At 38.4% G+C, this 25,066-nt stretch overlaps 2 protein-coding genes across 23 annotated transcripts in view; one reads left to right on the top strand and one right to left on the bottom strand.

The window, feature by feature from the left end:
- ESCO1 (establishment of sister chromatid cohesion N-acetyltransferase 1) overlaps window positions 1-22,215 on the top strand; it is a 71,976-nt gene extending 49,761 nt beyond the window's left edge. For 4 of the 10 annotated variants that reach the window (XM_002828100.6, XM_024236112.3, XM_024236113.3 and 1 more), the window contains exons 9-12: window positions 6,386-6,475; window positions 10,195-10,338; window positions 13,741-13,928; window positions 15,903-17,109. In XM_002828100.6, coding sequence (XP_002828146.2) covers window positions 6,386-6,475; window positions 10,195-10,338; window positions 13,741-13,928; window positions 15,903-16,050 — 570 coding nt within the window. In that variant the 3' untranslated portion in view covers window positions 16,051-17,109. Of the gene's footprint in view, window positions 1-5,701; window positions 5,824-6,385; window positions 6,476-10,194; window positions 10,339-13,740; window positions 13,929-15,902; window positions 17,110-19,098 lie in introns of those variants that run through there. The other 6 variants (XM_054538192.2, XM_063716856.1, XR_008516086.2 and 3 more) reach the window with 4 other exon arrangements.
- GREB1L (GREB1 like retinoic acid receptor coactivator) overlaps window positions 20,959-25,066 on the bottom strand; it is a 287,707-nt gene continuing 283,599 nt past the window's right edge. For all 13 annotated transcript variants that reach the window (XM_054538185.2, XM_054538181.2, XM_054538189.2 and 10 more), the window contains one exon: window positions 20,959-23,738. In XM_054538185.2, the coding sequence (XP_054394160.1) occupies window positions 23,575-23,738 (164 nt within the window). In that variant the 3' untranslated portion in view covers window positions 20,959-23,574. The remainder of the gene's footprint in view (window positions 23,739-25,066) is intronic.

Genomic DNA, 25,066 nt, shown 5'->3' with positions numbered 1-25,066 from the left:
GTTTTTATTTGTTTTTGGTGGAGGCAGGGTTTCACCATGCTGCTCTAACAGGCTGGTCTAGCACTCCTGGGCTCAAGTGATCCTCCTTCTTCTACCTCTCAAAGTATGGATTATAGGTGTGAGCCACTGCACCAGGCCTGTTTTTATATCTATTTTATAGGTGAGGAAACCAAGTTTTAGAGAGGTTAAGTAATTTGCCCAAAGCAGTGCAGCAAGTGAGTAGCAGAGTTTGCATTTGAATTTTAGGTTTTTCTGATTTTTGAAATCCTCCTTACCACTATGCTATACTGCCAAGATAATGGTTTGTATACATGGTAGGTAGTCAGTACAAATTTATTGAATTGAGAGAATTTTTCCATGTATATGTCACTTTCAAACTAGTAGTAATATCTAAGACTTTTCAACACTTTGAAGTTCAATATGGCCATATAGATTAGACACACATCTTTACCAGTATTGTTTTTTTTTTGTTTTTGAGATGGAGTTTCGCTCTTGTCACCTAGGCTGGAGTGCAGTGGCATGATCTCTGCTCACTGCAGCCTCCGCCTCCTGGGTTCAAGTGATCCTCCTGCCTCGGCCCCCTGAGTAGCTGGGATTACAGGCGTGCGCCACATGCCCGGCTAATTTTTTGTATTTTTAGTAGACACGGCGTTTCACCATGTTGGCCAGGCTGGTCTCGAACTCTTGACCTCAGGAGATCCACCCGCCTCAGCCTCCCAAAGTGCTGGGATTACAGGCGTGAGCCACTGCGCCTGGCCTCAACTTAACTTTTTAAATTACTATCGAAATGCCTATTTTTCAAATTCCTTTAGTAAATTTTTTTTTTTTTTGAAACAGTGTCTTGCTCTGTTAACCAGGCTGGAGTGCAATGGCGTGATCTCGGCTCACTGCAGCCTCTGCCTCCCGGGTTCAGGGGATTCTCCTGCCTCAGCCTCCTGAGTAGCTGGGATTACAGATGCCCGCCACCAAGCCTGGCTAATTTTTGTGTTTTTAGTAGAGACGGGGTTTCGCCATGTTGGCCAGGCTGGTCTCGAACTCCTGACCTCAGGTGATCTTCCCACCTTGGCCTCCCAAAGTGCTGGGATTACAGGCATGAGCCACCGCGCCTGTCCAGTAATTATTTTTAAGTAAAATTTGTATTGACTTATAACATGTAAAGAAAGTACACAGGCTAGACATGGTGTCTCACACCTGTAATCCCAATACTTAAGGAGGCTGAGGTGGGAGGATGGCTTGAGCCCAGGACTTTGATACCAGCCTTGGCAACATAGTGAGACCCCATCTCAACCAAAAAAAGGAAAAGAAAGTACACAGCGAGTACGCAGCTTAATAATGGTGTATTTTCACAAAGTGAACACACCCATGTAAGAAGAAGCAACATTACTGGCACCTCCAAAACTCCTTTGTGATCCTATTACAGTCACTGCTTTATCACACTTCAGGTTTAGCTGCTCCTGTTACAGTCACTACTTTACTGTACCTCGGGTCTGGCTGCAATGCTGACTAGATTAGTTTTGCATTTATTTTTTACTTCTAAATACTTGAACAAACCTTGGGCCATTGGTACAGTTTTGACAATAGGCAATTTGAATTTTCCAAAACAAGTTTAATACAGTACACACACACACAGAGTAATGAACCCCTTTGTACTGATCACCTGCCTTCAACAATTCATGGATAATCATCTTCATCTAACTTTCCCAATTATTTTGAAGTAAACTCAGGCATCATGTTATTACTTTAGTAGATATTTCTAAGTATGTACTTTTTTTTTTTTTTTTTTTGAGATGGAGTTTCACTCTTGTTGCCCAAGCTGCAGTGCAATAGCATGATCTTGGCTCACTGCAACTTCCACCTCCTGGGTTCAAGTGATTCTCCTGCCTCAGCCTCCCGAGTAGCTGAGATTACAGGCGCATGCCACCACACTCAGCTAGTTTTTTTTTTTTTTTTTTGTATTTTTAGTAGAAACAAGGTTTCACCAGGTTAGCCAGGCTGGTCTCGAACTTCTGACCTCAGGTAATCCGCCTGCCTTGGCCCCCTAAAGTGCTGGGATTACAGGTATGAGCCACCATGCCCCACCTCTAAATACGTATTGCTTAAAGATGAAGATTACTCCTTTTTTGTTTGTTTTGAGATGGAGTCTCGCTCTGTCGCCCAGGCTGGAGTGCAGTGGTGCAATCTCGGCTCACTGCAACCTCTGCCCCCCGGGTTCAAGCAATTCTGCCTCAGCTTCCCGAGTAGCTGGGACTACAGGCGTGCACCACCACGCCCAGCTAATTTTTTTGTATTTTTAGTAGAGACAGGGTTTCACCGTGTTAGCCAGGATGGTCTCGATCTCCTGACCTCGTGATCCGCCTTCCTCAGCCTCTCAAAGTGCTGGGATTGCAGGTGTGAGCCACTGCGCCTGGCCAAAGATTATTCCTTTTTTAAACATAAAAGTACCTTAAAGAATGTAACTACACCTTCAATAAATGAATTAATTGTTGAAATCAAGTTTTCTATCAGAGTTCAAAGCTTCCCAAATAGCTCATGATTTCCTATGTTGCTTATTTGTTTGAATTAGGGTTTATATATTACATTGGTTGGTATGTCCCTTTAGTATCTTTTAATCCCAAGGTTCTCCCTGGATCTGTTTTTTTCCCTTGTAATATTTATTTTTTTAAAAAGCTGGTTGTTGGTTTTATTTCTTCAAATATTCCTTCAAATGTATATTCTCATTCAACCTTTTCATGAAATTGTGATTAATGTGAACTTTTAAAGTCGGGGTATTATTTATACAATTAAATCTACACATCTTAAGTGTTTGGTTTGAATTTTGATCGTTGTATGTATGTCAGTGTATTTACCACTCAGTGTATTTTGTTTCCAATTGTAATCCTTTTTTTGATGGAAAAAGGAGAAATCCATTCTTTAGACTGTACAGTTTAGGGTAACTCCAATAGCAAGGAGAAAAGAGTAATAATTTCTTAATCCCAACACTTTGGAAGGCCAAGGCGGGCGGATCACCTGAGGTCGGGAGTTTGAGACCAGCCTGACCAACATGGAGAAACCCTATTTCTACTAAAAATACAAAAAAATTAGCTGGGCATGGTGGCACATGCCTGTGATCCCAACTACTTGGGAGGCTGAGGCAGGAGAATTGCTTGAACCCAGGAGGCAGAGGTTGCAGTGAGCCGAGATTGCGTCATTGCACTCCAGCCTGGGCAACAAGAATGAAACTGTCTCAAAAAAAAAAAAATAATAATAATATTAATAATTTCTTGCTGTTAGAAATACAGATTAGGAATATAAAGTTTTCTGCTTTTCGTGAAGCAGAAATGGATGAAGTAAGAAAAAAATGGGTTTTGGAAAATACTGCTTGTTAGCAGAGGGTTATGTGTAACATACTAGTGCTGAAATATGTTGGAGCTAAAGGTCAGAAGTGTAAGTGCGCTGCGTTGGAATTTATATCTTTGCAAAAACGTTGTGGCTATTTGATTATTCTTCTAAATTGCATGCACTCTTTCCTGAACCCTGCTTCTCCTCTGCGTTAATTTTAAGCGTTGGTTGGACTTTATTGCCTCTAAGTTTCTCTGAAGTGAGGAGGGTCATGTGGTTATTGTGACTAGCAGTTAACTGTAGTTGAGGCATAGATATGTCTTGAGTATGTTATTTGAACAAATATTAGCTAACTTGTTTCTTTCATCCTTTCTTTGTCTATGATTTGAATTTATTGCTGTATTTAACCTTGGGAACATTTATTGATTGACCGTTTTGTTAGATTAGTGCATTGATCTTAGTTTGATACTAGTAAGAAGGGAGAATGGAAGTTACTAAGAGTTACTGAGTGGCTACTCTTTGAGCAGTCATCTTAAATATAGCACCCTCGTACCTACCCAAGTGATGGAGGTGATGATAGCCATTTTTTAGAATGCTTACATCAGGAAACAGAATCAGACTTCCAGTGATTTGCCTAAGGCCATGCATCTAGTAACTACCAAGGACAAGGATCTAAACCCTGAACTTTTACTCTAGAATTACTTAAAAGTTTTCACTGAAATATGCTTTCTTAGCTTGGCATGGTGGTGCACGCCTGTAGTCCCAGCTACTTGGGAGGCTGAAGCAAGAGGATTGCTTGAGCCCAGGAGTTTGAAGCTGCTGTGAGCTGTGATCTTGCCACTGCACTCCAGCCTGGGTGACAGAGTGAGACTCTGTCTCAAATAAGTAAATTACATTAATAAATAAAACTTGCTGTCATGAACATTAGGAATCTAAGGAATACTAAGTATCCCTTTGCAGCCTTTGCTTCTTAAAGGGCTTTTATTTAGTACATGAAAAAAACGGTACTATTTAAAACATAAAATTATATCAAATGAAATTGTGATAAAAATTTCAGCATGAACATACAAGTCTGAAGTTGTTTCAAGAGAAAGTTTTGCACTTAAAAATTAGTAAAGCAAAATTAATTTGTCTGATGTCTATAATGCAATATAATGACATGAAACCAGTATTACTGTTTTCAAAGGCATTTAATAGGAAAATAGTTTATGGAACTGTCTTTAGATGATTCAGTTCAGGAAGAATGGTTTTCTTGTAACTTGAGGTTACTTACATTTTTAGGTCTTTTTGATGTTTTAAAGTGAAAATCTCTTCATTTTATTAAAAATAGGTTCATAAATTTGAAAGCTTTTTCATAAAGTAACATTACTAATAGAAATTTGTTTTTAAAAAAGAGGTGATGTCTTGTAAATCTTCTAAAAATTGTTTACCTATATTCAGATCTGTATATGATTCAGATTTACTTTCTTTTTTTTTTTTTTTTTTTGGGGCGGGGGACAGTGTCTCACTCTGTCACCCAGGCTGGAGTGCAATGGCATGAACTCAGCTCACTGCAACCTCCACCTCCCGAGTTCAAGCAATTCTCCTGCCTCAGCCTCCTGAGTAGCCAGAACTACAGGCGCGTGCCACCACACCCGCCTAAAAATACAATAATTTTTTGTATTTTAGTAGCTACGGGGTTTCCAGGATGGTCTCCATCTCCTGACCTCGTGATCTGCCCTCCTCCAAAAGTGCTGGGATTACAGGCATGAGCCACTGCATCCGGCCTTAAGTTTCTTTTTTAAAACCTTATTTACGTTGAAGAACTACAGATTTAGTTTCTTAGATGAAAAAAGGACTTCTGTGGCTGTTGTTTCTGCTCCTTTCTTTTCAAATCTTGAGAACATTTTACCAATCATAATTTTAATCATCTGAATTTAACTTGGGTACTCTGTTATGTAAACAAATTTTGGATTTTAAATATTTTAATTTAAATTGTTACATATACCAAGCTTATTAATTAGAATTTTTGTTCCCAACTATGATCTTTCTGCCCTCCCTCCTCCAAAAAATTCTTGATGGTTTAAGAAAACGAATCTGTTTTCATACTTGCCATAGTATATTTTAAAGAAATCTAGTTGCCATTTTCTTGGTTTCATTGAGCTTTTGTGTTCTTAGAAGAAACATCAGAAAAAATATGGTGGTTTTCTCTTCTGAAAGTATAAATGGCTTCTGGAAAGGCCTTTTTATGTAAAGTTGGTTGGGTTAAGACAACTGGAACAACTAGTTAAGCTCATTCCTTCTGTACTTATTTTGAACTTCAAAGCTCCTAGTTTTAACCTCTGGTTCAGTCCCATCTTACTAGATTTAAGTGGCTTTTGTTTTGTTTTGTTTTTTTATGCAGGTTCTGCTCATTAATCACCACGAGTGTGGATCTGAAGAAGAGTTTATTACCTCTTTTTTTGAGTATGTTTAACTTCAGATACACACAACGTAGCTTCTCCTTCCCTATTAGATTCTTAGAAGGTAGTTATATTTTTTATAGTCTCCTTCTTGTGGCTTTGGTAGTTGTGATCAATAAGCATAAGACTATTCCTTTCATACTGGGCTACTGCATGCAAATCAGTTCATTTAAAACCTCCTGGAGGTCTTTGGCATGCCAGACATAAAACTTGGAGTGTTTGTTTGTGGAGGTAACCATGTTCCAATGAAATATAAGAGTTTAATTCTTTTATCAAGAATCTGGGAGAGTTATAGTTTCTGGGAATTACTGACTTTAAGGGGCTTGCTTTTGATGTGTGGCTTTCAAAATTAATTTAAAATGGGAAATGATAAATTAGAAATACTCTTGTGGTATTAGATATATCTCTGAGTAGTAGAGAGAAATTAGCTTGCCTTGTACCTATTGTATGCTTAACAAAATAGCCGATTTATCATGCTTTATTAAGCATTAATGAGCATATATTTTTCATGTTTGCAATTTTTAGACAAATTGATGTACTTATCTTGTACGTGGATATAATGAATAGAATATACATAAAATTCATACTTTACATATGTGTGTGTATATATATATATATATATCTAGGGCTGGAAGAAAGAAAGAATTCTGGCTGAATACCCTGATGGCAGGATAATAATGGTTCTTCCTGAAGACCCAAAGTATGCCCTGAAAAAGGTAAATTTCTGGTGAAACTTCATGTAGAGTGGATAATATCATTTTGCAGTTAATTTTTTTTTTTTTTTACCCTGAGGCAGAGTCTTGCTCTGTTGCTCAGGCTGGAGTGCAGTGGCACAATCTCGGCTCACTGCAACCTCTGTCTCCCGGGTTCAAGCGATTCTCCTGCCTCCGCCTCCCGAGTAGCTGGGACTGCAGGTGTGTGCCACCACACATGGCTAACTTGTATTTTTAGTAGAGACAGGGTTTCACCATATTGGCCAGGCTGGTCTCTAACTCGTGACCTCATGATCTGCCTGTCTTGGCCTCCCAGAGTGCTGGGATTACAGGCATGAACCACCACGCCTGGCCCATTTTGCAGTTAATTTTGAGAGGATAACAGATTGCTGGCATAGTATATTTAAACACCTATTCTGAAAACAAGAAATAAGCATTTAAAGGGTATAACCCAATTCAAAAATTATGTTAAACTTTGTAGTGTGTCCAGTATATGAATTCTAAATGAATTGAGTACTAATTGAGTCCAGTATTATTACTAAATTGTCCTGTATTAGTAGTAGTTAATAATTTGAGTGCCAAAGTAGATATGCTTATCTTCTGTTAAGTGAATAATGCCAACTAAAAGATTTCACGATCAGAAATAAAAGCTGAATTATAATAATTTGGATAATTAATAAAATGTAAAGTTTCATTCTAAGGGAAAATTTCTAAATAAAAGCTTATTGCAGAAGGGGATTGCTAAGTAGGTCACAGTAAAGCTGAAATTAAACATGACTCAATCTTATAATATTTTTAAGATATAAGCATACATTCCAGTTTATAAATATAATGCAGAAACATAAAAATTTATCTTATCTAGTGTGAGGCAGGTGTTAGTCTAACTTAGAGTTCCATACTTCAAGTGTTCAGAGAGTTTATTGTGTTGAAAAATGAACCAGATAATGAATCCTGGAACCATTTTATTATATAGGTTATTTTAAAAATCAGGAACCATAAGGTAAACTTATTTTTAAATAAGTTTAATATGTTCATTACACTTTCAAATAATATACTCAGTATGTTTTTCTTCAACCTCTGGATGCTTTTTCAGAAGAAATACCTCATAATGTAAGCAATGGGTTCAGTTGTTTATCTGAAAAACTTTAGTAATTATACTAGAGTGTGTCTCAAATGTCTGGAAACAGGAGGAAAACAGTTTATTATACTTTTTTTTAGGTTAACAATTGGACTTCTTTAAACTTAAGAATACTTCACCTGAAAAGTTGGTTGAAGGAAAATACTTTGCGCCTGTTATTTGAAAGTTTAGCTAATAATCTATTTAAAATATGTAAGTTTATTTTCTGGTTCTTAACTTTAGATACTCTGTTTATCCGAATGGACAATCTTAGATACCCAAATAAGCTTTCATATTACTGCTGCCTAACAGAATAGACAACAGTATTTACAGTGACATGTAAACATGCCCAACCTGTCTTGTATTTGAAACATTGATTCTTGCACAATAGTAAATTCTTGTTGAATTAATGTTGGATCAGTGATGAACCACGGTTGACCCACAAACAGTGTAGTAGTTATGGGTGCCGGCTTCTCATGCAGCCAAAAATCCAACTATAACTTTTTTTTTTTTTTTTTTAAGAGACAGGGTCTCACTTTGTTGCCCAGGCTGGTCTTGAACTCCTGGTCTCAAGGGATCCTCCTGCCTCAGCCTCCAAAAGTGCTGGGATTATAGGTGTGAGCCACCCTGCCCAGCCTAAGTGCAACTTTTGATTCCCCCAAAACTTTACTAATAGCCTACTGTTGACTGGTAACCTTATTGATAACATAAATAATTGATTAAACCCATACTTAAACTAGCATATATTCTATGCATTCATGACATACCTAACCTTTTCTTGATTTTTTTTTTTATGTTTCTAGGCTACATGGTTCATCTGCTAGTTTTTTCATATTGTCACAATTCTCCAAAAAATTTTCCAATATATTTATTGAAAAAAACCCTACATATAAGTGGACCCACACAGTTCAAACTTTTGTTGTTCAAGGGTCAACTTAAATGAAAATTAAATTAATGAATTTTTGGAATTCCAGCTATTCACATTTGGAAGTGCACAGTGGGAACTTTTGCTACACTACCATATGTGGCAACCAGACTTCTCAGAAGGAACCCTCAGCAGATGCTAATTTCCTCATTTTAGTTTATTAGAACAAAATCTTAGTAACCCATAATAGGTTAAAAATTAAAATCTAGGGAATTGTGAATTACTCGTCTTTAGGAATTAGGAGTTGTAGGATGCTGTCTCAGGATTAGGAGGACTTAATAACATAAATGAGTGTTATTGGACTCTATTTTTAGTTTTTTGTTTTGTTTTGTTTCTTAAGAGAATTCCACTCTGTCACCCAGGCTGAAGTGCAGTGGTGTGATCATAGCTCACTGTAACCTCAAACTCCTGAGCCCAAGTGACCCTCCTGCCCCAGCCTCCTGAGTAGCTGGGACTACTGGCAAGTGCCACCACATCTGGCTAACAAAACAATTTTGTAAAGATGGGTTTTGCTGTGTTGCCCAGGCTGGCCTTGAACTCCTCTAGCCTCAGCCTCCCAAAGTGCTGGGATTATAGGCATCAGCCACTGCTCCCCGGCTTTTGTTTGCAATATCTTTTAACTGGGGAAGGAACTAATGGTTGAGTACCTACAGAGGTCTTAATTTTGATTGCCTGCAAACAGTTTGAGCTTACCATGTTTGACTTTGGTCAGTTTGGAGCTAAACTGTAAGAAGCATGGTTTGATGCCATAGTAACATTTTGGGTTCACATGTGACTCTGCTGCTTGATTTTTTAGATGTCCAGTATCTGACATGGGAAAGTTCTTTAACTTTTGAGTTTTATTTCTTCCATATGTAAAGTGAAGAACCATAAACCTCCAAGAAATGTGGGATTTAAGCGAAATATTTGTAAAGTACTTTGAATAATGTCTGGCCTATAAGTGGTTGATAGGAAGTAAACATGAATTCCTTTTCTCTATACTCGCTTTCATTTTACCGATGAGAGTACTAATTAAGGGTTGGGAAGAAAAGTGGCTTGCCTGGCTAAGATTCCAGTGAAGTTCTCTTCAATTCACAAATTAGATACTTCTAATAAGAAGTCCTAATGTTCCTAATAATCTATTGTAGGAGCTCTCACCCCATCCCTCTTGTTCTCTAGACTGTTGGGTTTGGCATCTCCCTCCAGTTCTTCCTTCATTTTGCAAAGTGTTCCAAAGGGGTTAAAAAACAGTTATTGATCAGTACGGTCATTCAGAAGAACTCTTTTTTTTTTTTTTGAGATGGAGTCTCGCTCTGTCACCCAGGCTAGAGTACAATGGTGCAATCTCGGCTCACTGCAACCTCTGCCTTCCAGGTTCAAGGGATTCTCCTGTCTCAGCCTCTGGAGTAGCTGGGATGACAGGCACACACTGCGGCACCTGGCTAATTTTTTTATATTTTAGTAGAGACGGGGTTTCACCATGTTGCCCAGGCTGGTCGTGAACTCCTGAGCTCAGGCAATCCACCTGCCTTGGCCTCCCAAAGTGGTAGGATTACAGGTGTGAACCACCACGCCCAGCCCAGAGAACTCTTTAGAGGATGCCCTGCTTGGAATAAAGTTGATCTACTGAACTGAAATAGTGTGTTTTTACATGTATATAATATTTTCATTTAAAAATAATTACTGTTCTTTATTTGGCAGGTTGACGAGATTAGAGAGATGGTTGACAATGATTTAGGTTTTCAACAGGCTCCACTAATGTGCTATTCCAGAACTAAAACACTTCTCTTCATTTCCAATGACAAAAAAGTAGTTGGCTGCCTAATTGCGGAACATATCCAATGGGTAAGTGATTTTTAAAGAGTGTTCTTAAGTAATTTGGTGTTTAATAAGTTTACAACGTAATCCCAAATAACATAAATCCGATAAATTTGTCTCCATTTTATGTAAGGAACAGTTTTAATGCAAGAATTCCCATGTGTGAGTCTTCACCATAGTGGAGTAATGGTTATGCATGGGAATTAGTTTCTCAAGTCAGTAAGATAAAAATTCTATAGAATCAGAATACCATCAGGCTGGGCACAGTGGCTCACGCCTATAATCCCAGCACTTTGAAAGGCCAAGGTAGGTGGATCACGAGGTCAGGAGTTCGAGAGCAGCCTTGCCAACATGGTGAAACCTGGTCTGTACCGAAAATACAAAAATTAGCTGGGTGTGGTGGCTCATGCCTGTAATCCCAGCACTTTGGGAGGCTGAAGTGGGAGGATCACAAGGTCAGGAGTTCGAGACCATCCTGGCTAATACGGTGAAACCCTGTCTCTACTGAAAATACAAAAAATGAGCAGGGCATGGTGGTACGTGCCTGTAGTCCCAGCTATTGGGGAGGCTGAGGCAAGAGAATCGCTTGAACCCGAGAGGCAGAGGTTGCAGTGAGCCAAGATTGCGCCACTGCACTCCAGCCTGGGCAACACATCAAGACTCGGTCTCAAAAAAGAAAAAAAACAGCCGGGTGTGGTGGTGTGCGCCTGTAATCCCAACTACTCAGGAGGCTAAGGCAGGAGAATCGCTTGAACCTGGGAGGCAGAGGTTGTAGTGAGCCAAAGTCACGCCATTGCACTCCAGCCTGGGTGACAGAGTGAGACTCTGTCTCAAAAAAAAAAAAAAATCGTAATACTATCAAAGTTTATTTTGGAAGTTTCCATGTTAGATACCAATGTAATGTCTTTCTCAGTTAGTCCCTTTAGCACTGGAGTTAAGTCAAGGCTAGGCGAACTAGAGTGGGCAAAATCCAGCTTGTTTTTGTAAAAAAATTTTATTGTCGCCCACCCACACCCATTTGGCTCACATATTTGTGGCTACTTTTGTACTACAAAGGCAGAGTTGAATAGTTGCAACAGAGACCAGGTGGACTGTAGTGCCTAAAATATTTACTATCTGTACCTTTATAAAAGGCCCACACCACCGGGCATAGTGGCTCAGACCTGTAATCCCAGCAATTTGAGAGGCTGAGGTGGGCAGATCAGAAGGTCAGGAGTTTGAGACCAGCCTGGCCATCATGGTGAAACCGTGTCTCTACTAAAAATACAAAAATTAGCCAGATGTAGTGGTGTGTGCCTGTAATCCCAGTTACTCGTGAGGCTGAGGCAGGAGAATTACTTGAACCTGGGAGGCAGAGGTTGCAGTGAGCTGAGATCGTGCCACTGAACCCAGCCTGGACAACAGCAAGACTCCATCTCAAAAAAAAAAAAAGGGGGCCCACACCTGGAATAGATCACCACTTTCTTTGTTGAACTCCAAATGAGTAGTTATCTTGTGTTTAGGAGCCAATTTGTACAAAAAAACAAACAATGGAATCATGTATGTTTACATTATGAGTGTTAGTAGAAACTGCCGAGACCATCCTAAGAGAACAGAAGCTTCTGGACTCCCTAATAATGCTCACTTTGAGGCAGACCTGAATTCTGTCTTTTTCCAGCTAAGTTCTTGCTCATGAACTCAGTGTACATTGTGTGTGACTACTGTTCAGATGGTGTCTTTTAGCATATTAACTCATTTATGCCAAAGGTTGCAACAATTTTTTGATTTTTTGCATGAGTGAAAAATAAGACCTTGGCGATGACCTTGAGCAGTAGGATATAAATAACTCCCACATGCTTAGTGTTCCAGTAATGGAACACTAGACATAAGTGGGTTAATAGCTGCTTGCACAGATGTATGCTTGGTCATAAAAATTTCTAAAAAAGTGAAAAGTCAAAGCAAGTTTGCAGGAGTTTCTCTATATATGTTAAGCTACATGTTTTAAAAATTCAGCCTGGTGTGGTGGCACCTGTAGTCCCAGCTACTTGGGAGGCTTAGATCGGAGGACTGCTTGAGCCCAGGAGTTTGAGGCTGTAGGGTGCTATGTTCGTGTCTGTGAATAGCCATTGCACTCCAGCATGGGCAGCATAGCCAGACTCTTGTCTCTTAAGAAAAAATAATAAATGAATAAATAAATATTTAGCCTGAAATTATTATATAGTGCTTACGAACCTTGCTATAATAACAAAATTGATTTAAATAAGTAACTGATAGGGTAGTTTGGGGAAATTAATTTGATATAAATTGACTAACTCATAGAAATTTGCCATACTGAAATTGAGTTAATTTTACATAGTGCAAACTATTGTGTTTTTAAGGTTCTATTCCACCTAGATCCATAAATGACTTATAGTGGTGTTTAGACTAGAAGGATAACTATGTAATGTTTGTTAGGGATGTTTTTGCTGACTCTTAACTGTGTTGTCTGTTTGCTTTTAAGTTTTATATCTTGTCCCATCAGAAGGCTAGTCATGGCTGGGCACAGTGGCTCACGCCTGTAATCCAGGAGTTCAAGACCAGCCTGGCCAACATGGTGAAACCCCATCTCTACTAAAAATACAAAACTTAGCCGGGCATGGCGGTGCATGCCTGTAATCTCAGCTACTCAGGAGGCTGAGTCATGAGAATCTCTTGAACCCAGGAGGCAGAGGTTGCAGTTAGCCGAGATCGCACCACTGTACTCCAGCCTGGGCGACAGAAGAAGCTCTGTCTCAAAAAAAACAAACAACAAAAAAAAACAAACAAAAAAAACCAATTGTGTTATTTTTTGGCAGCTAGACTGGCAGAGATATTTTTTATTTTTATTTTCCCATAAAGACAGCCACCATAAAAGAGATACATGTTTTTTAAGGTACTTTTTTTTTTTTTTTTTTAAAAAGAGATTGCAGTGTGATGACATGGCTTTTTAAATTATTAATTTCTCTGCTATCCCTAGTCTCAGTTCTTGTACAACTGTGAAATCTAGAACTGTGACAGCAATCACAGAAACAGTTACTGCTGTGTTCTTAACATGTACTTTTGCTGGTTCTTGGAGTGCGGGAGGTAGAGAGAACTAATGTTCAGTTCCTATTGAGGGGGCTCCTCATGATGGCAAGGTACTTTGTATATATTACTTGGTTTAATCTCTCAAAATGAGAGATGATGGATATCTCCAGTGAGGAACCCAAAGGTTAAAGAAATTGTAACTTACTTTCATGGTCATACAACTAGTAAGTGAACTGGAACATAATGCAGATCCAGGTTGTCTGTTTCCTAAAAATGAGAGTGAAAGCATAAGTGGCCCCATAGTTTGTTAAGCCAGTCAAATGTCATAACCTCCTCAACTAGATCAGTATTAGTTGCTAATTAATAATCTCACTTAAATTTTTTCCCCATTTTTGACACCTGTAGGGCTACAGAGTTATAGAAGAGAAACTTCCAGTTACCAGGTCAGAAGAAGAAAAAGTCAGATTTGAAAGGCAAAAAGCCTGGTGCTGCTCAACATTACCAGAGCCTGCAATCTGTGGGATCAGTCGAATATGGGTATTCAGCATGATGCGTCGGAAGAAAATTGCTTCTCGCATGATTGAATGCCTAAGGTAACTTGAATGTAATCCTTCAAATCATTTTTAGTAGTTTAGGACTTAGGCAGAGCTTTAGTGTAAAGATTGGCATTTAATTAACATGTGTATAATCTTTATTTGTATTAATTACAAATTTTGCATGAGGTTATCAGTGTATTGGATCTGTAAGTACTTTTTATGAGAATTTAATGTGAGGAAGAAGAAAGCACTATAGGCTAAACACTATTAATATTAAGCTGTTTCAACTTACTTATTTGTAACTATGATGTTAGGCCAAAATAACCTGCCTGTTTCACGTTGTGCTTCATTTTGAAGAATTTTAAATATAACCAAAGAAATGTGGAGAGTTCCTTGGGAGTTCAGCTTTTAGAGAAATTTATCTTAATTCAAGAATATTATTTGTAAACTATCGAAATCTCTTATTAGTTTTTCTTTTATCACTTAACTGTCAGAGATATCAAAGGGAGACTCAAAAAAATTGTTTTGGTTTTTGTCCTATAAAGTACCTCTGATAAAGATTAATGAAGGAGGTTAAAATTAATTATTCAAAAGAGGTTTTTAGGTCAGCCAATTTTTTTTTTTTTTTTTTTTTTGAGATAGAGTCTCATTCCGTTGTTGCGGGCTGGAGTGCAGTGGTGTGATCTCTGCTCACTGCAACCTCCACCTCCCAGGTTCAAATGATTCTCCTGCCTCAGCCTCCCAAGTAGTTGGGATTACAGGCACCCACCACCTCTCGAACTCCTGGTCTCAAGTGATCCACCCACCTCAGCCTCCCAGAGTGCTGGGATTACAGGCGTGAGCCACTGCATCTGGCCAATTTTTCTATTTTTTGTAGAGATGGGGTTTTGCCATGTTCCCCAGGCTGGTCTCGAACTCCTGGGCTCAAGCAGTTCACCACCCTGGCCTCCCAAAGTGCTGGGATTACAGGTGTGAGCCATCGTGTCTGGCCCTCGGTCTTTAATGTCTTACTGCAATGTTTGATAGTTTTCAGTGTACAAGTCTTAACGCTTCTTTTGTTACATTTATTCCCAAGTATTTTTTTTTTCTTTTTTGGAGACAGCATCTCACTTTGTCACCCAGGCTGGAGTGCAGTGGTGCAAACATAGCTCACTTCATCCTCAACCTCCTGGGCTCAGGAAATCCTCCTGCCTCAGCCTCGTGAGTAGCTGAGACCATAGCCATGTGCCTGGCAAAAATTTCATTTGTTTTGGTACAGTCGGAGTCTTGCTATGTCGCCTGGGCTGGCCTTGAACTCTTGGGCTTAAGCAATCCTTTCACCTTGGCCTCCCAAAATGCTGGGATTACAGGTGTGAGCCACTGTGCCTGGCAAGTATTTAATTTTTTTGATGTTATTATAAATGGAATTTTTCCCCCCTAAATTTCAGTTTTAGGTTGTTCATTACAAGTGTATAGAAATAGTTTACTCTTGAATATCAATCTTGAATATGCAGCCTTGCATATTCGTTTATTAGATTTTTTGTTTTTGTGAATTTTTTAGGATTTTCTATAAACAAGGCCTTTTCATCTGCAAAAGAGATAGTTTTATTTCTTTCTTTCCAATCTGGATGATTTTTATTTCTTTTCCTCATGACGAGAACCTCCAATACAATATTGAATAGAAGAGGTAAGAGTAGTCTTCTCTTATTCCTGATCTTTGAGGAACAGTTTTCAGTCATTCACCATTAACTCTGATTATTCCTTGATGCCCTTGATCAGGTTGAGGAAATATTTCTACTCCTAGTTGAATCTTTTTATCATGAAAAATGTTGGGTAAATGTTTTTATATTGTTGCTTTTATTAAAATTTAACCTCAGGTTATTGATATTATAGATGAATAATTATTTTCAACAATTTTGAGCACATACAACAGTACCTAAAAAGCTCTTTTAGTCAAATTGTATTTGACAGGTTATTCCAGTTTTAATGATTGATTAGAAAGAATTTTTAACATTTCATGCTTAACCCCTTCCCCCCCTTTTTTTTTAATAGGAGTAACTTTATATATGGCTCATATTTGAGCAAAGAAGAAATTGCTTTCTCAGATCCCACTCCTGATGGAAAGCTGTTTGCAACACAGTACTGTGGCACTGGTCAGTTTCTGGTATATAATTTTATTAATGGACAGAATAGCACATAAAACAAATTCTTGCCTACACCACTAGAAGACATCTGTTGAAGAGAATGGATTGGTTGCTGACTTTAACCAGGAACTAGGGCCATTTTTATTACAATGAACTCAGGACTGGCAACAACCATATGGTTGTTCCATTTTCATAAAATTGGAAACAATGCAGTAATAGCTTATTGTTTTGTTTTTTAAAGAAGATATTTTATTATCTTTTACAGAAATTTATGATTGATGTATTTTATCTATAGTTATTTAGACATGTTTACATGCAGCAGATAATTGTTCATAGTGGACTGAAAACTAATGCAAGGACTATGGTCTCAGTGATAAGTATATTTTGAAGTTCTTAATATGGAAATATACCAGTGTAGCTTGGTACTGTATTTTTTTATATTGATCTGCTGATACCAGTGATAGGCTTAAAGATTGTATTTTCACAGAGTGGAAACCAGTTTTTTTAGTTATTGTTCAAGGAGGGTGCAATATTAAGTGTTTTGGAATTTGAAGCTAATTTTTAGAAGGCCTGAACTATACGTTGAAGAAACCCCTATAGAAAAGGAAAGCTCCAGCTAAATAGGAAGAATTAGAATATTGAGGTTTTTTTTCCTGATTTTTCTCTTTCCTATCTTTGATGGAACGAGGAAGTAGAAAGTGGTAAAGAATTGCGGCTTTCCTTCTTGGAGAGCTGTAAATGACAAGCATTAGGAAAGGTACCCTCCTAGATTCATTATTCTTTCATTCCGGTTTCACTTTTAAAATAAATGGCAACTTGGCACACCTAGGCTGTTAACAAATCTCAAAGAGGTTTATAAAAACGTATAGAATACTTGGAAGCAAAGTATGGATGACTCGGTATCTGCTTTGTTATTCCTCAGAAATACTGCACTGAGTATATGCCCTCATTACTGGACTTCATTTTGATACTTGTCTATCCTTCATAGTGCCCTCTACTTTTAAAGGGTTTATATGTTGAAAAACTGCTGTGGCCTTTTATGACCTGTATATAATGTAGAATAAAAATAATAAAATACTTGATAGCTTTTTCTAAGTGACCAATGTACTAACTGAGATAATGGTGTGTTGTCATTTGTGCTTTTTCAGGGTGTTTTTTTGGTTTGATATCTTGAAGTATGATTAAAACATTGGCTTCCTAAAGGCAGTTTCCACCAGTTTGCCAAAGGATCATTATGTCAGCAGCAAATCAGCTGAACTTTATCTCCAAAGGCAAAATCCTTTCTGATTATTTTAGTAACATGGTACTTTTATGATGTTTCAAATAAATGAAGGGCCCACAGCCCAAGAATGAATTACCACTGTGGTTCAACTTAGGTTATTTTTATGAGCTGAAATGATCATATCTCAGTTGAAAACTGGCTAAAATTTAGGGCCTTAAATTAACAGGTATACATTTTATTTCCCTATAAATTTTTGCTTTTAAAATTTCTAGACTGGGTGCGGTGGCTCACGCCTATAATTCCAGCACTTTGAAAGGCTAAGGCAGGCGGATCACGAGGTCAGGAGTTCGAGACCAGCCTGGCCAACGTGGTGAAATCCCGTCTCTACTAAAAATACAAAAATTAGCTGGTTTTGGTGGCATGCACCTGTAATCCCAGCTCGGGAGGCTAAGGCAGGAGAATAGCTGCAACCTCGGAGGTGGAGATTGCAGTGAGCAGAGATTGCACCATTGTACTCCAGCCTGAGCAAAAAGAGCAAAAAACTCCACCTCAAAAAAAAAAAAAAAATTTCTAGAGTAGTATAAGACTCTATACATTTTGTATGGGTAGAATGATAGGGCATGGTAAATATTTCCCTGTGATTCATCATGCTGGTCTAGCTTTTTTTTTTTTTTTTTTTTTTTTTTTTTTTTTTTTGAGACAGAGGCTCACTCTGTCACCCAGGCTGGAGTGCAATGGCATGACCTCAGCCCACTGCAACCTCCGCCTCCTGGGCTCAAGCAATTCTCCTGCCTCAGCCTCCAGAGTAGCTGGGATTACAGGTGCCTGCCACCACGGCCGGCTAATTTGTTTTTGTATTTTTTAGTAGAAACAGGGTTTCACCGTATTGGCCAGGCTGGTCTCGAACTCCTGACCTCACGTGATCCACCTCCCTCGGCCTCTCAAAGTGCTGAGATTATAGGTGTGAGCCACCGCACCTGGCCCTAGCTTTTGATACTATCATTTCCCTTTGGGCTTGAGACTCTAGAAGAGTCAGTCCTGGTCTCATTGTTTGCCTGACAGGTACCATGGTTTTTAAAAAAAAAAAAAACAATGAAATTTTGGGATATAGTGTAGACTCTGTAGTAACTGTTAATCTCATAATACAGGTCCAATTTCCATAAACAATAGTATACTACTTTGACTACTTTTGACTTGGTTTCAAGGCGACCTGGAGGTGGAAGAGGGTATATTGGGTGGTTGGTTTAAATGTTACTGTTACTGAGAAACCAGTTTATTTTCATGTTTATACTGAAGATATAGCCTCCCAAATTTTACAATTTAGGTATTTCTCTAAGAATAGTATTATTAGTTAATACCTAACATTTGAGTGTTTGCTATGTGTCAGACCCTGTGTGTTTAGTGCTGCATTATTTTATGTAATCATTACGACAGTCCTGTGAGGTAGGGTTTATAATTAAGGAATCTGGAACTTAGAAGATAATTAAGAGCAGTTTGTGTGAAAAGTGTTGAAACACTGAACTAAAGCTGTGATGTGGAGATGAAGACGAGACAGATACACACTGAAAAGATAAAAACTGAAGAATTGACACAGTTGAATTGATAGGAATTTATAAACAACCAGAAAAAGATCATGGCAAAGAGGTTAAGGTAAGTGGGAATTTTGGTTTGGGTAATTGAGTTAGATTGACAGATGGGAATACAGGGGAATTAGGTTGGGAGGATTGGATGGGGATGCCGTCAGTTCTGGTCAAGATTTTAAGGTGGTTGTAGAAAGAGTCTCTAAGTGGAGACACCTTTTAGTATACAATTGGATATGTGAATCTAGAGTTTGAGAAAGGTTCTGAGAAACAGATTTATGAGTTTACTTATTTATTTGAAGGTTCAGAAGGTCACCCTGGGGTTTGTAAAATGAGAAGGTAGAAGAGAGTTGTGAGGTGCACCATCATTTAAGAGTCTCAAAGAAGACTGCATAAGAAGGCATGAGCAGCAAGGCAGGAGAGCCAGAAGAGAGTGGTAGAAACCAAGGGAAAAATGGCAAGAATCAAAGAATGGTCAACCCTGTCATACCACAACTGAAGACTGAAGAGAGCCCAAGTGATGTTAGGAAAACAGCAGTCTCAGTGGAGTGGTGGAGGCAGCAGGGACACAGTGAGTATACACTCATGGCCACAGACTGCAGAAGAGGGTGAGTCTGTAATTGCTGACGATATAAAGGTGCTTATACATTTTTTGTTAGCAGCCCTCATATGAGTTGTTGGTTGTTTATAAAAATGTCTAGCATAGAGACATTGTAAGAGCCACAAATATAGTCAGGAACTACAAGATTTTATGGGTGATGCCTTCATCTGCATGGACACACAGATAAAAAGCAGTATTTTTTTACTACTTCATAATATGCAAGAGTGAACTTGGTTTATCTACTGAAAGCCTGACTGTTGTAAGGACAGTCAGTGAGTACAACAAACCTGCAGTGTTATTTTAATTGTTCTTGTTTACTTTGCAAGGCTGCCCAGCTATAGAGTCTTATCCTTCTGGATGGGAACACAGCTGTATTCCTGCCCATCCACATTGCAGCTAGGGTTGAGATTGCTGAGTTGATTTCTAGGGTAGTGACTCCACACATACATTTTCTTTCTCATGGCTCCTGAGTCTTTTGGCAGAAAAAGGGATGAGTTCTGTCTTTTAGCAACCCCCCACCCCCACCACCCTTCTGGTAAAAATAAAATACATTGGACTAGTAAAAATAAAATATTTGGAATGAAGTGGTCAGAAAACAACTTACTGGTGTTGCCTTTTTTTTTTTTTAACTTAATACTATCTATTGTCATAGTCACTGAAGTAGATGCTTTAACTCAACACTTGATAGTTGAGAACACAGTGAATTTATTATGTGAATGACTTTTTCTTTGGCCTTAGAGGCAATTCCTAAAGTCATCTTTAGCAGTATTTTTACTGTTGTTTTGTTTCCAGTGAAGCCAAGGTTTCAGTGTTAGAGTAGTATTCTCCTAGACTCAGAGGAAGCTTTAAGGACCAGTTTCCAGTTTCTGTGTCTAAAGAGAACCTTGAGAAATGTTCATTCCCTGGATGTTGTTTCAGGCCTAAGTAGTTTAGTGTGATGTTGCAGCAGTCAGTTTCACAGTTAATAGTCTTTTCAAGGCAGCTGCTTTGGAATGTATAGTGGAACACCAGCAGTCTTTACTTTCCTCTGAAAGTCTGTCATTACACTTACAAATATTTATTGCCCTTCCTGAGGGTCCTTTGGCCTAGAAGATTGTTTTCGTGGAATCTATGTCAAATTCTTTTAATTTACTACACTTTATTAATAGATTGAAAGCCATTTTTCTGGGACAACAAAGTTATTTCTTCTCAAAAGTTGGTAAAAATTTTTAAGAAGATATAATTCATACTACAATAACAACAACACCATCTTCATACTACATAGTTCTAGCAACTTTGAGACGCTCTCAAAAAGTTTGAGAAGTTTTAACTGGAGATTAACAATAACAAACACCTTGTATTAGTTTTAGCAACCCAAAAAGTTCTGTTTCCAAAAGGACATCAAAGTGAGTGTAGTTGCAATCTGTCAAATAAAAGATTGGGATCTACTATGTATGTTTTCAACACCTCTTTAATCTTGGTTTTCCAACCTATAATGTGACTTCCAGCCTTTTTAGGACATTGCCAGAGTCAGGGAGCTTGTTTTCTTAACATGCCAGAAAAACTATAAAGAAAAAATAACTTTTTGGAGGGGGTGGGAGATAACTTTAATACGTTAAGCAAATTAAATCAAAGGACAAAAACATAACAGTAGACACAAGACAATTTTGAATCATTAACAAAATGTGAGGTAGACTAGTGAAATTCACCAAATTTTGGTTAAGAACATTTTACAGTAATAAAGTAACACAGGTGCCCCATTTTCTAAAAATCACAAAAAGCAATTGCATAAATTACAGCCAAAAAAAATTGACTACAACAATTCTCTTCTAGTTTTTAGTTTACATTCAGTATTAACCTGTGTGAACTGTCATACATGCTGAGGTTCAGCAGGTCTACAGGTGAGTTACTGTGTGGGCCTAGCGAATCCATTCATCCCACATCAGTGTCCTAAGGGATTGCAAAGCTTAAAGCTGAACACACTAGGATATATATATATACAAATCATGGTGTCCTGTGCTTGTGCAATTTTATCCTTAAAGAAGGACCTAACATACTCAAGAATTATACTGATAAGATGATTTTAAAAGATCCAAACATTAGTAAGATAGGCTTTGAAAAGAATAGGCAGGTCAATTTCTCTATTATAGGGGTGATGGTCTTTTGGCTTTATTCTGGCATATCTCTTCCACAGAGTTAAATAGTATTTAAGAGCTCATAATAATAATTTGAATTTTCAGAGTGCAGCCCTAACTAATGGAGTACCTGCATCTGATGTAACTACTTAAAAAAAAGTTATTTAAACTATGAAGTCATAAAGCCAGAAGAAACCCTGAGAGGCCATCCACCCCAGGTACAATTGTTTTAGAATTCTTTCAAGTATTTTATTTGCCCTATGTAAATGTTATTGGAATATTGCACAGACAGTGGGTTTCTTGGTATTATTTGCATTAGGCCCTTTCAACAAAACAGGAACAAGTGAAATACATTCATATTTAAACCAAACTGCTTCAAAACATACCTCTTTACCAAAAATTCTGCTGTACTAAAATTAAGGAGTATTTTTTAAAGCATATATAAGGCAGGTCCTCTTTGAAGGACAATTAAAAATGGGGTTAAAAGGAATTGTTCACTTCAAAATACAGTTAAAGCATTATAAGTAGCTATATTAAAACCAAGAGATCTGCAAACCATTTTTAGTCTAATACATTCCATTTTTTCACTAGCTTTGTAAACTCCTTGTTGTCGTAAGATAATAAAGCTGGTCAATTAACACTATTTGTTCTAAGTAAATGCAGGCTTAGTAGGCCCCTCAGTAGTTTCAGGTCACAAACAAGATCGATTCAAGTAAAAATGGCCATTTTAAGTGGGGATAAAGTAGTAAATATGGGCTAATGAGAAAACTCTCAAGAGATTGTTCAATGATGAGAACTGGAGTAACTTAAGAGTAAACTTCTAAGACTTAGTTTTGTCTAGAACACTTTCTAAAATAAAAGTAATGTTTTTGATTAAAATATTTGAGAAATCTGTAGAAACATATGCCTCCCATTGCCGATACTGGACAAACACCCCCTGCTGATTTTAATGAATCAAAAAGACTCTTAATGCAGTCTTCCTTACTCCTCACAAGAGTCACTGGTAAGATTAAGTAAAAAAACATTTGTCTTTCTATGGCTGTTTCCCAATTCGGCAATTTCTGTGGCGTTGTCAGTGTAAGGTGGTAATATTTAGTGCATCTTTTAAAGGAAGCTTTGCTTGAGTCCCTGAAAGGAAACAAACTAGTTTCACTCTGCAACAGAACCTCAGCCTGACATTTAGGTTTGCTGGTGCCAACTGCTTAATTCCAACCAAACGGTGGGTGCAGGTTACCTGCTGAAAGCTTCTTAACTCAACTGACTTAATCAAGTTCTTGCAAAAGATTAATCACTGTTCCATAGTCTCATAGATAAGATATTCTTAAAGACTGGAAACACATTTAAAGAATGGGTAAAGCAAAGGAATTAGGCTAGGAGAAGATGTATAAATGCACACAATGCCTGCTCTGCATTTACTGATTTGTTTGTTCAGTTTAAATAGTAAACTTTAACTCCTGTGGAAATTTTGCCAAAAGTTTCAATACATAGAAGATTATAAATCTTAAACTAACACTGCACAGAGAAAGACAAAGCTATTTCTTTTTTTTAAATACAAATATCGTCTACATTCTATCATTTCAAACCCCTGAGTAATACTGTACCAAAGTACAGATCTGAAGAGAAACTGAGGGTTCAGGCCTCAAACGTTAATCTTCACTTAATTCCACACCAATGGCATGAGTCTCATGTAACACATTCAGGCTAGTTAATCCTGACAGTCAGTTTCCCCCTAACATAGTATAATAGAAAAAAATAATGGAAACTCCATATTCACTCTCCAAACTATATCCTCCTCAGGATCCCATGGGCAGACCGTACCTTAAGTAATTGCATAACTGCCTAGGATAGAGTTTACCTGAATTTAAGGGTCCTGTAATTGGAACTGAAGGAAAGTGATGTCCCCAAAGACCTGGATCAGATTTGGGGAGTTCTTTGGAGAATTTAGACAAATATGTTGCACTTTGCTCCGCAGTGATTGTACTTTAAAGGAAAAAAAAATCCCAAATTGTTTCTGTCCCATCCCACCTAGGCATCTTTTTGCTGTTTTTGGTCTCTTCAAAAGCTCATACATGACGTCCAGTAAGAAAGTAGAGAGGCTTGTCATCACTGCTGTTAGCAGTTTGAAACTCGTCCCGGAGGCGGAACTGCCACTCATCTTCTAGCTCTAAGCGGACAATTGTTTGGCGCAAGGAACTTCTGTCTTGGCAGATGACACACAGCGTAGCACCTTCAGGAAAAAAGACAGAAATATGTCCTAGGCTCAGGGATTGAGTTTATAATGAACTTTATCTCTGATTATATTTCCTAAGCTAACACATCTGAGAACCAACAGATGGATAAGCAATCTATCAGAATTGTTTAATTTTATTAAGTAGTTTTGCAAATTCAGTAATTTTTTTTTTTTTTTTGGAGATGGAGTCTTGCTCTGTCTCCAGGCTGGAGTGCAGTGGTGCGATCTCGGTTCACTGCAACCTCTGCCTCCTGGGTTCAAGCAATTCCCCTGCGTTAGCCTCCCAAGTAGCTGGGACTACAGGCGTGTGCCACCAGGCCCAGCTAATTTTTTTTTGTATTTTAGTAGAGATGGGTTTCATCATGTTGGCCAGGATGGTCTCGATCTCCTGACCTCACGATCCACCTGTCTCGGCCTTCCAAAATGCTGGGATTACAGGTGTGAGCCACTGCGCCCAGCCCAAATTCAGTAATTTTTAAAAGAGTATAAAGTAAGTAATTTTCCAACCACATTCCCTCTTCCCTGTGATAACTAATGTTATGTTTCTCATTTGTTCCTCCTAGATTAGGGTTTCTGAACCTCAGCACTATTGGACTTGGATAATTCTTTGTTGTGGCTTGGATAATTCTTTGTTGTGGGGGCTATTCTGTGTCTTCCTTTTTTTTTTTTTTTTTTTTGGAGACAGAGTCTCGCTCTGTTGCCCAGGCTGGAGTGCAGTAGCACAATCTTGGCTCACTGCAACCTCCGCCTCCTGGGTTCAAGCAATTCTCCTGTCTCAGCCTCCCAAGTAGCTGGGACTACAGGTGCACACCGCCACTCCCAGCTAATTGTTTGTATTTTAGTAGAGATGGAGTTTCACAGTGTTGCCCAGGCTGGTCTCAAACTCCTGAGCTCAGCCAATCCACCCACCTTGGCCTCCCAAAGTGCTGGGATTACAGGCGTGAGCCATCACACCTAGCCTTGTTCTGTGTCTTGTAGGATGTTTAGAATCTAAACATCCTGCAGTCTTGGCTTCTGCCCACTATATGCCAGCAAGCAGCAGCCTCTAGTGTGACAATCAGAAGTGTCTCTGTCTCCTGGGAGGCAAAATCTACCACTCCCCCATCCCCAATAAGTCTCTAAATAAATAAATAAATAAATAAGTGAATGAATGAATGCACAGTCCCCCCACAAGCCCGCTCCCTGTTCTCATGCTGCACAGTGTTCTGAACCTCACTTTCTTCACTGATCTCAAAGGTCATTTTATAAGGATTATCTGTGATGTTTAATCTTAGTTTGTTCTTAGGCCAGTCTCTCTCTCTCTTTTTTTTTTGAGATGGAGTTTC

Source organism: Pongo abelii, chromosome 17 (genome assembly GCF_028885655.2).
Source record: "Pongo abelii isolate AG06213 chromosome 17, NHGRI_mPonAbe1-v2.0_pri, whole genome shotgun sequence".
Taxonomy (NCBI): domain Eukaryota; kingdom Metazoa; phylum Chordata; class Mammalia; order Primates; family Hominidae; genus Pongo; species Pongo abelii.
The sequence above is the reverse complement of the archived record's forward strand: the minus strand, read 5'-3'. Positions and strand labels throughout refer to the sequence as shown.